Source organism: Coturnix japonica, chromosome 1 (assembly GCF_001577835.2).
Source record: "Coturnix japonica isolate 7356 chromosome 1, Coturnix japonica 2.1, whole genome shotgun sequence".
Taxonomy (NCBI): Eukaryota; Metazoa; Chordata; class Aves; order Galliformes; family Phasianidae; genus Coturnix; species Coturnix japonica.
In genome coordinates, this window is record NC_029516.1 from 43917253 (window position 1) to 43928970 (window position 11718).

The 11718-nt window shown below is 47.4% G+C and overlaps 1 protein-coding gene across 2 annotated transcripts; it reads left to right on the forward strand.

Moving 5' to 3' along the window:
- Nucleotides 1–4388: 4388 nt before the first annotated feature.
- LOC107312508 (retinoic acid-induced protein 3-like) lies at nt 4389–10739 on the forward strand. 2 transcript variants are annotated; one of them, XM_015860015.2, is made up of 4 exons: nt 4389–4597; nt 6981–7951; nt 8968–9020; nt 9368–10739. In XM_015860015.2, exons 2-4 carry the CDS (start codon nt 7027–7029, stop codon nt 9377–9379), a joined length of 990 nt encoding a protein of 329 aa, XP_015715501.1. In that variant the 5' UTR covers nt 4389–4597; nt 6981–7026; the 3' UTR covers nt 9380–10739. The 2 variants fall into 2 exon arrangements, with proteins under 2 accessions (XP_015715501.1, XP_015715492.1); XM_015860006.2 differs by having other exon boundaries at nt 9695–10739.
- Nucleotides 10740–11718: the final 979 nt, after the last annotated feature.

The window sequence follows — 11718 nt, forward strand, 5'->3', positions numbered from 1 at the left end:
ACCTCCTCCACACTGCAAGAAAATCTACAGGAGCAATAGGCTATGAACCAATTGCCCTCAATTTTACCTTTCATTTGTTCCTTGTATTTTTTTCCTCACTGCCACCCATTGCATTCATGAAGAATCACTGTACTGATTAATGATTAGCTTTGGCAGGGTAGCACACAGATAGAAACTGTTGACTGATCCCATGGTTCTGCAGCCAATAGTGCACAGCTGTGTCACTCAACAGAATGGGTCTGATTAAGATTAAACATGTAAATTTAGTGGTATTTCTGATAGTTTAGCCAGGAAAGGCAGTGAGTTTATGCCTGTTTGTTTGTTTTTGCTGGTTGTCGTGGGGGTACAGATCAGTACCAGCACACTGGCAAAAAAATAATACCTATCAGCAGGTTTGGGTTGGTTGGTTTGTTTTGTGAGGTCTAAAGTGGGAGGAAAAATTGGTGTTGGATCTCAGCTTTGTTTTGAGGCATTGCAGTTGCGTTAAGGTATCAGGAGCCCCAAAACAGAATTTTCTGTATCAATGAGCAAAGTGATTTAGTGTACAACCTGATTCCCAGGAATGCTTCGTGCACAGAAGCAACCCTCTATGGAGCCTCTTACCCAAGCCACCGCCTCTGATTCCAAAGCAGAAGAGCTGTCTTAGAAAACATGTCGCCAACAGCCACCCATGCAATAGGAGAGCAAACCATCTCCCAGTGAGCACTGGCCTGAATATTTTAACAAATCCCCTTGCCCTTTTCTTGTACAAATCTCTTATCTTCCCAGAAAATGAACCCCTATGTATCAGGAATCCAGGCCAGAAGCCAGGAATAGAAGGAGGTTGACCAAACCCAGCTCATTTATAGAAGGAAGCTTCTGAGAAGGAAGCAGCAACCAGCACTCCCTGCCAAAGCAGCACATCACTGTTAAATATTTGAAATGTTTATTTTCTTACTGGAACTGGAAACAGTAGGGAGCAACACATGCAGTTTGGAAGAGATGATGGCTGCAAACAAGTAACAGCTCTGAAAAATGCTGCCATGAGTTTCTTTTTCTTTTTTTCTTTTTTTCTTTTTTTCTTTTTTTTTTTTTCTTTTTCAGAAATCATTCTCTTCTTGGTGTCCTGTATTTCAGTTCCAATGGAAAATCATTCAGTGTTTAGATGGGGTTTTTGATAAGCCTTTCAGAACCAGAGCACAGGGAGTTCATGGTTGGGACCCCCAACACAAAGCCCAGTTTGTGAGGAGGTGGCACCTATAAATGGCAGATGCTGCCCTTGTCTGTACACTGGCTAAGGAGGGGGTGCTCTGAGCTGGGTGCTTGGTCTATCACCTCTGGTTCATTCCTCTGCCCCATGACTATTTCCAAGGGTGTTGTACTGTTTATATCTCAACTGATTTAAAGACGGAGGAAATGGAAGGGGCAGGACAGGGTGGAGGCTGTTGCACTGTTAGCACAGCATGAAGGAGTTTACTTGCTGGAGGTGGGATTTTTCAAGAAGAGAATTTGTTGTGTTGTCAACATACTGCACAGGTAGCTACGCAGAAGGAATGACGATATTCACAGTGTAGCTAGTATCTGACCAAAAATAAACACGTTATTTAGACACATCCCAGAACACCATGCACAGTCTCTTCCTAGGCGTCTAATTGCTTTATTACTTGGTTTAATGAAAGTTACAAACTCACCCTCTGAACCTCCCAGATATTCTCTGTCCCCTGGACCTGATGCAACTGGTAGAGCCTGGCTGGCCCCAGACTGCAGGGTGCAGTGGGGAGCACCAGGCGTTGGCACCACAGAATCAGGCAATGCCAGCAGTGAGAAAGGGGAAAGGAGTGGAGCCAACACAGAGGGAGAGCCTGTCTGCTGCTTCCTCTCATTCATCAGCCGCCAGCTTATCTGTCCAGGGACACTGTATGGCCAAAGCAAGTCAATTTGCTACTGTATTGCAGTATCATAGAATCATAAAGGTTGTAAAAGACTACTAAGATCATCTAGTGCAATTGTCAGTCTATCTCCACCATGCCCACTGTGTCCCTCAGTGCCACATCTACATGGTTATAGAACACCTTCACGGATGGTGACTTCATCACCTCCCTGTCACTGAGTGACACGGTTAATGGGCATGGGGGGATGGGCTGACTATTGGACCAGATGATCCCAGCAGTCTTTTCCAACCTTAGTGATTCTGTGATACTATGATCCTATATGCCAAAACCCTTGCTGGTAATTGTTACGCTACCCTTTCATATTTGTCAGTGTTGATACATCAGAATGAAGCTCATTTGGTAAGCATCTTCATCCAGTTACCTACATATAAACTGGATATCTAAGCTCTGAAATAGCCAGTGGAACCTTGGAACTCCACTGAACCACTTATTCTTAGTAGGATGATTTGAGACGCATGAAGATATCCAAAGTATCTGCACAAGACTGCCAGGTATTTCAGAATCACAGAATCATCTAGATTGGAAAAGACCTTCAAGGTGTGATACAAAAGGTATGGAAAACCCATGAGCAGCTGCTAGGAGTCAGGTAGGGTATCTTATGTCATCTCAAATGAGAACTTAGATTCTCAGCTCACAAGTAATGGATACAGACCAGAGCTGCTTCTCTACGGCCCTCACACTGCATGAGGGCCATGAGCACCACTTCTCATGCTACCAGGAGCCAGCAGTGCTTGGATTCCTGGGTCACTGGGGATGGCTTTTACAAATGCAGCCCCATGTATTAGTATCTTGAAAGCACAGGCTGTGTTTAATGACTGACTCACAAGGATTTCTCAGGCATTCTGGAAAATGTCAGTGTTAATCTTCTTATCTTTTCTCCATTGTTTCCCCACCAACCTGATGTAATTTGACACACTGATTTCCATGGGGGTTTGTATATCTGTGTAAACACAGGGAAAGTAGCTAGCAGTCTGTGATGCACTCTGACAAGATGCAAATGGACTGGGGAGTAACTGGTGACCTTTGAAAGCTTCTGAGGGTTTCTTCCTTGGCCAGCTGGGTCCCACTGAGGCGGTGCTAAACTTGTCTCCATCGTCCCTTCCTTCTCTCATTTTTCACAGCTGCCTCCTTCTTTGGCTTTCTCACAGAGCCATGGACCTACTTAAGAGCTAACATTATTATTTCTTTTTTTGGTAAAAAAAAACAACCTGCTATGCCCTTCTCCAAAAAGCTGCATGATTTTACAGTTAAATGAAAGTATGAAAGACATGAGGATCAGCCCAGCCCGTAGTTACACACCAAGTTCTGTCATTCACTAAATGAGCCAAGTGTTCCTGCACGTGCTTCTAGTGCACGTATAGGGGAGGAAGGTGTTTTGTGACTATCTCTGTGTGTGACATTCAAGAGCCTGAAATAAATTAGCATTTCAAAACAAAAAGAATAAGGACAAATGTACAGGTGAGATAACCACCAACAGCCTGACCCCAGCATGGGCTTGGAATAGGCTCCCCAGGGAAATGGTCATGGTCCCAAGCTGCCTGAGTTCAGGGAGTGTTTGTGTAACAGTCTCAGACATAGGGTCTGTTTTTTTGGGTGGTACTGTGTGGAGACAAGAGTTGGACTCAGTGATCCTTGTGAGTCCCTTCCAACTTGAGATATTCTATGATTCAGTGATTTTATGATTTACAGCCACTCCCGCAGCACTGGGAAGGATCACATCCTTCATAGGGTGGGAGGGATTTCTGAGTTCAGGGCTTGCTGTGGATAGGCCCAGCTGTCAATTCCTTAATCTTTAATAAAATATTCCTGGTAATAACATTTGGAATAACAGACAAAGTTATGACCCTAATGAAGATACACCAGTTTTGTAAGGGACTGTCCCAATTAGTGTGTCAGACCAGAGGCACAATGTAGGGCAAGGGAGAATTTATCATCACCTCTCCTTCACTGTCTGGGGAGCACCCTGAACACTGCAGCTTAGTGCTTGAAAGAGCTGTGCTGCCAGGAAAGGCAAGCTGCCCTGGGACAGCGTGTGGATCTTTCTGCCTGTGGAAAGAGTGAGATGATAGGATGTGCACAGACTGCTGCAGCAGGATCCTGGAGGAAGCTGTCTCTGGTCTCTGGAGCTGGGCTTGCAGCCACTCTCGGTCCAGGTGCTGTGGGGCTGTCTTCATCCTAAGACCTCAATTTCCACCTTACAAGCAGTTATTTGGCCAGAAAGCACACTTGTAGGTACAGGGCTTGAAGTTTGTAGGGAGCACGCTGTTTTTCCCAGCCATGGTCCACAGGCACCAGCAGCCAAAGGAGCCTTATCAGACGCTCGGCTGAACAGCATTCAGCCAGACCTGGGCTGGGACAGACAGAGGCTCCATGCCCACCCTGTCACAGGGGTGACTGCCCTGCTGACGTCAGGAACCCTGACTTCATTTCCTGGCACCGGGACCATATTTTCATAGCAGTACTGGAGAGGTAGTGCAACTGGAATAGGCGTGTTCAGCCACACCTCTGCAACCCTCTAGCCTTTAAAGCTCCTAAGGAACGTGAGTGAAGGGCTGCTGCTCCGCTGGGTTCACAGGAGTGGAGGTGGCTGTGTTACTGGTGAGCTAAGAGGTAGCTTCTTCCAGCCGGAGTCTCCCTGCTGCCTTCTCAGGGCAGGATCCACCAAGGTAATTCCAGACAATGTCATGCAGGATCCAGGGCAGAGTCATGCTCTGGAGCTGGGGTGGGATGGCAGCAGGACCTCATCTCTGAGGGTGGGAGAGGAGGGGGCACGGGGTGTCACAGTGAACAGAGCCAGCCCAGGCTTGATACAGGCAACTGGAGCTGGAGCAGACATTCCTGGGATGTGATTTGAAATTTGCAGTTGGATGGGCATGTTTTATGCAGAAGTATGAATGAGAGAGGAGGCACAGCCTGGAGGGAGAAGAGTCAGCACTACAGTGAGGACCAGAGTTTGGGGTGAGCTGTGATGTAGATGCAGCAGTGTGAAGTTACCACAGCACGTGCTTTCTGGCACAGACAGCAGAAAATCCCAGGTGCTCCTGTAGATGCTGGATGGGCAAGCTCTGCTTCTGGGAAAAGCAGGATGGGCCAGAGCCTCTTCATGCCCTGGAGGACATCCATGCTGGAAAAAAAAGAAAAGGGAGTAGAGATCAGTACATGTGGCCCAATAGTTCAAGACAGTGAGGTTCACTCCTTCTTATCTGCAACAGTTGTAATGGCCTCAGTCTGGACCTGTGTCTGGGCTGTGCTCTGTGCTGCCCCGGGGTCCCTCCAGCTGCCACTGTACGTGTCTGAGCAGTGAAGTGATAAGCTAATCTGATCAACAGTAACTTTCTATGGATTAAATGGAAAGTTTTTATTTTCTAGCTTTTCTGAAATGTTCATTTTTGATCTTTTGCAATTGTCCAGCTAGCTCTCGCCTATCTGTGCCAGTGTTCAAAAATCAATTGTGAACAATGATCTTCAAAAGCTCCCACATGCATTGTTCACCAGCACTCTCCATAAGATTCCAGCTTGCCTGCATATTTTGCATTTCATTGCAGGCAGCTTTTGGAAGAGCTGCACATCTCCTTTAACATGGTGATGTTAAAAGCTGGAAATATATTGCACTGTTTCTAATTGGGTAATGTTAAGGCTTATGTGAGGCTAAGAGTGATTCAGTGGTGTTTTCCCCCTTTGTTTACCCCTTGGTTGGGTCAGGTGCCATTTACTGAAGACTCAACCTCCCCTCCCTGGAATCTGTCTTTTGAACTAGCCTGGTAATTGCAGTATGTTGTTCTGGATGGGAGAAAATCAAAGCAAATGGTACAGTGAGAACAGAATACTACATTTCGCAAGATCAACTCTTTTTTCTTCATGTGTCAGAAAATAAAGCCCTTAGCTTTCTAGTGCAGGTCACCATCAAGGAGATATTCCCTCCTGTTTTAATGCTGACCTTGTTCCTAAACCTCCATTCTGAAAGATTTTAGAGTCTAAGTCTGACTGCATAATTTGGTGCCTCAAAAGCACTACCTGCTCTGAGATCCAAATTTATTCAGTGCCTGTGTAATGGGTTGTGCAGTGTCCAGCATCCTCATGCAATGCTGTTTGGATGTGCTTTAGGTTTAGAAAGCATTCAGCAACTTAATTCCCTGCGGAGATGAGCAGGGCTCACCCAAACAGCCCTATGATCCCCAGTCGAGACGGGCTTACCTCAGGCTTACTCAGCCAGCACTTAAGTCTTTATGATGAGACAGCAGGAGCGTGCTAGGTGTGTTGGAAGACCTTGTGCATCCTTGGCTCATGTGCTCTTCAAGCAGTAACTTGTTGGATACTCCTCATACAGTGCCAGCATTGGCTCTGACATGTTGATTCTCCAACCACACAAGGCACTAGTCAGGGGACAGAGATGTCTGGGATAGTTGTTATTGCTGTGCTACCCTGAAGAAGGACTGTGAGTTTGTGGTTAATGGTTGTTTTCCTGTGTTTGCTGTTTAATTTGGAGTGAAAGGAACTGTGCTGGAGGTATCCAGGTGAGCTATCTGCAGGTCCTTTCACTCGTACCGTAAACCAAAGCCACGGGTGTTTCAGAGAAAGTAACAGAAGGAAAACAAAATGAGTGAAGAGTTTCCTGTGCTGTAGTGCTCATCTCTGGAGCTCACTGGTACCAGGTACTGACGTTGTTTAAACCTGGTAAAAGGGTGTAAAGGTGATTATGACTAACTTGCTCTTGTACTGCCTGGGACAAAAGTGACAAGGCAGTTCAGCCTCTGTGCTCCATGAAAGGGCCTCACTTTCCCCTGCTGCCCATGCTGCAGTGACATTGCACAACCCCAGGCATGGTGCAGGGGACTTCCGAGTTGAATCATCACTCTCTGAAGGGTTTGGCTTGCTCCTTACAGAGTGCCAGTGCCAAACAAGGAGATGGCTAAGCTGCCACAGCTGCGTGTCTTTAGCACTGTGGTGTCCTTGCTCAGTGAGATGGGATGTCCAGCCTGCCTCTCTTTCTGCACTGATGCAGCACCCAGGTGGTTGATCCAACAGCCTATGACTTTTATTTTTCCACAGCTTTGAGGAAACATTTCTTTGTGAAGTTATTCAAGAAGACATCAAGATGACAACTCAGCCTCCTCGAGGCTGTGGCAGCATCCATGCTGACTATTTCCTCCTTTGTGACATGGATCAGGCCTGGGGGATTGTCCTGGAGTCACTGGCTGCAGCTGGAGTCCTTGTCACTGTTTTCCTCATCTGCTCCCTCTTCTTTCTCATCTGTAAAGTCCAAGACAACAGCAAGAGACACATGATCTCCATCTACTTCTTCTTCCTCTTAGGCACACTTGGCATTTTTGGTATCACTTTTGCCTTCATCATTAGAAGCAATGAAAGGATTCGCCCCACTCGCTTCTTCCTGTTTGGAGTCCTCTTTGCACTCTGCTTCTCCTGCCTCCTCATCCATGCCTCCAATCTCATCAGACTGGTGAGAGGAAAAAAGTCCTTCTCCTGGCCAGTGTTGCTGCTACTAATTGTTTCCTTTGCTCTGGTGCAAGTTGTGATCAACATTGAATACCTAGTCACCATGGTGGTAAAAGACAGAGACGCATTTTTGAATATGCTTCCAGAGGAGGCCAACAAGGACTTTGTCATGCTTTTGATCTATGTGCTCTTCTTGATGGCTTTGACCTTCCTGGTTTCCATGTTCACATTCTGCGGTCCGTATAAGAGCTGGAAGAGACACGGAGCACACATCTTTGTCACTGTCCTGTTCTCCATTGCCATTTGGGTTGTGTGGATCACTATGCTCACGAGAGGCAATCGGTCTTTAGAGAAAACTACTTGGGATGATCCTGTTGTGGCCATTGCTCTGGTGTCCAATGGATGGATCTTCTTGATAATGTATATCATCCCTGAAATTTGTTTCCTCACCGCCCCTATCAAACTGGGGGACTATCCTCCAGAAAACGACTTCTGCCAGCCCACATTCATAAAGCAGGCGATTGGAGTGGACAACCACGCCTATGCCCAAGATGAAATTGCGCAAGGTATGATGAATTGATCGACTGCACTGCTACCAGCCCTAAGCACAGACGCACCACTCACGAGTTAAAAGAGGCAGAAGAGCTAAAAAGAAAAGAGCTTGAAGTTGATGTATAATTTAGAAGTGAGAAAGACAAAGTTTCAGTCTGATAAAGAAATGCAAGTGAAAATGAATTGCCAGACAGACAAAGGAATAGAGCACAGATCAGAGCAGAAGCCACAGATGTGTAGGAGGAGTGATTGAATAAGGGACTTCCTGGGTGTCAGGGCTGAGATGTAATTCCCTATGACCCTGTTAGGTCTGGTAAGCTCAGATAAGAATTCAGGAGAGGTTTTTTTTGTCATCTTTTAGCAATGCTTCAGCACTTGAGGCCTCTCTGGGTTATACCTAGGAGATTTTTTCATTCAGTTCTGACCTCATTCCCATGATCCACTAAAATAACTAACTAAATAAATAAATAAAATCCCTCACCCAAAAAGGCAGCAGCAAGATCTTTGTTACTGTACAGATCTCATCCGTTCGTGGAAAAAGCAAAAGGTTTTGTCAGTTGAGGCGTCCCAAAGTGATGTGTAGAAGGTGTGACTGACCTTCCAGTGAATCTGCTCTCAAGATCTCATTTGCTCCCTGCAGTCAGACATCCAGGTCTGTTAGAGAGTAGGGGAGAAAAGATGTGATCTCCCAGGGAATACTGCAGAGAGGGTCTGTTTTGTGCCAATGGGAGGGATTTGGCTGGAAATGAGGTTAGTAATCATGAGGCAACAGAAGGTGGTCTAAACTCCAAAGTTGCCTCTGTCCTATTATTGACAATACCAGTCAGTTCTGCGTTCTCATAGATATATTCAACAAGAAACTCACCAGTGGATTTTAATGCATTCCTGACTGTATGTTACATAGAGCTTGGTCTGTCTAAAGGCTTCTAAGGTAGCCACAGGCTGTTTAAGTGTCCCTTAATGTGCTATTTCCAAGTGACGATGTAACACTTGCTCACCAAATTTTCCCCCATTTTGTCTTGTGACTTAGGAGACAGGGAAGGCACCAGCTACTCCCCGTACTCTGCTCACCTCCAGATGAAGGTAAGCTCACACTTCTCTGATGTAGGCTACTGTTCGGGAGCTGACTAGAAGGGAAGGAGAAGAGGCAAAACCAGATGGGCGCAGAGCAGTCTCTGCAGAGGCAGGTGGATGCTTCCTATAGGATCAGGTGATGCCATGACACTATACTCATGGAGGTGTCTGTGGCTGGGAGGAGAGAGCTGCTGCTTGTCTCTGAACATGGGAGGTGAGAAGAATCCCGAGGCAAAATCTCAGGTGGCAGTTTTCTATGCTTACTGATTTGACATTGCGTAAGAAGTTCTCTCTTTGAGCAGGGTTCCTGAAGTAGACTGTGCCCCTTTCTCAGTAGTGTGCACTTCTCTCTCCAGCCAATGGCCTGAATGTATTCCCATCAGCTGCCACACTGCAAGTTGTCATGCAGATCCAGAGCGGCACTCTGCGTCACCCTGTGTGCACTCACCAGTCCTCCTCCAGCTCACAGCCTGGCCAGATCCAGCAGCTCATGCCATGTCCTCCCATGTCCTCTGATGACACGTCTCAATAACTGGTTTGCCGTACCAGGATCCTCTCCTACAGTGTCATCAGTCACACTCTTGGGAAACCTCCTGTCCCGTTTCTCCCCTCCCTGTTTTTTAGCTCTATTCTGTGACTTTTTCCATCTTTTAAAAGTAAAAACTGCCTCGCTTCCCTTTCAGACCCTTGATGCAAAGAATGATTTCTCCATCCCTCGGGCCAAGGCCCACCCAAGCCCATACCATGACTACACTGGTGGGAAAGGCCCCATGTAGCTCTGCAGGGAGTAAAGAGACTAAGGGCCACGCAGTGACACGTGTGCTGATCCCGCAGAAGAGACAGACTCAGACCCACACTGACAATGCTGACAAGAGGCCCTGTTTTCCCTCAGTTTTCCCACCAGCACCCTTCTAATTCCTGGAAGACAACTCTCAGACACTGCTCTGGCAATTCTTTCTACGTGGGATGGAGCTCATCCTGGGGAGAGCATGCCCTGGCCTATTTCCAGCAGGAATGCTGCAGGGCTAGAGCAGCAGGAAGATCACAAGCTGGGCCCATAGCCTGCTCTGCCCCACATTGACCCATGTGTCTGCCTGGGCCCCATATCTGGCAAGAGAAGAGAGCAGCAGCACCAGAGCTCATGTCCCAACTGCTGCCTACCTGCAAGTGCAGTAAGGGTATCAGCATTGAAACACCCCCGCCTGTTTGCCCTGGCACATTTTCTGATTTGCTCCTGAGTATTACCCACCTCCCCAGCTCTGACCCCTGACCACACTCTCCAACAGAGCCCCTCCAGGGGCTGCCATACCCCACAGACCCTCCCAACCACCCCAACCTGTGGGAGCCCGCAATCAAAACCCCTCCTCTGCAGCTGCCTGCAGCATCCCCATCCTGAGCTCTGCCTCCTCCCGATTGTTTCTGCAGCATTAATACCAACATTTCTCAAGCAGCCAGGTTACAGAGGATTTGCTTTGTCCCAGGGATGAGTGCACACGAGCGTATGCACGCATGTGCCCGCCCATGTGCTGCAAGGACTGCACCCTGCAGAGCTGAATCACTCTGCATCCTGCTTTGCATTCAGCAAATAGCTTTCTGTGGTATTTCGTATAGAGACACACAGAGCTCTCCAAGTGGGTGTGTGTGGTATGCTGGCGTCTGACACAGCTATGTATTTATTTAGTTCTTTGTATATGGGATATTTAATTAATAAAAACAGCCTGACTTTAAGAGACTGGTGTGGTTCCTTGAGGATACAGTTCCCCTCAATAGCTGGTAGGGAGGGAGGGTTGGCAGCATCACCTTTGGGTATTTGCACTATCGGGAGTAGGAAAGAAGCTTGTAGGGATTTCACTCAGCCCTTGAAAACACATTGGTCTGATGTGCTGCACTGAAATAACACTATTTTTTGGAAGCAGAAATGCACCTTGGCCTTGAGGCAGCGTAACAAGGAGGGATGAGGGATACTACAGGCACTCAGTGCAGGGGACGATGATTGTTGTGATTGATTGTTACTGTGAATGCTGCTTTGCGGAACCGTCCTTCCCCGCTCTGTGGATTTACAGTGCATTTCAGAGTCATTCTTCAAACTGCTGTATGATGGCCCCAGGACTGACCTGCGCTTGTTCAGTACTGAGGTGGCTTTGGGTGAGGGCTGATTTAACTGCTAAAAGATCTCAGTAGAACTGGGCACGGGCTGGGAAGGGATGGTGCCGCCTCACAGAGCTCCAGGGGAGGCTTTTTGGGAAAGCAGCAGTTTCCTCTTTTCTTATTGTTGCTATTCCAACCCAGACAGCCACTTAGTCACACACAATGCCCCGTAATATGTAATATTAAACTGGTGGGGCAGGATGGGCCAGTCCCGAAAGAAACAAGTGTGTGGAGGAGGCACTGTGCTGGGCTATTTTTTTTTTAGCATCTGTAGGTCAGAGTGTCACAGGAGGAGGGTGAGGAACAGAAGAATCACCAGAACCTCTCCAGGGCTCCATCTGTCTGGGCAAATGCAGGCACAGGGGTTGCCATTAGAATTTGGAGCAGGTGACGCCGGGGAAGGCCCTCACTGGTTCACCAACCCAACACAACCTGTACCAAAAGGTTCTGTCTCCCAGCAGTGGTTGACACGGAGCCCTTCCTTGCCTCCCTCCCTCATATATCGCTTATGCTGGAGTCCGCTTCCCTCCCTGTTTTGATATTCAATACACAGCAGCGT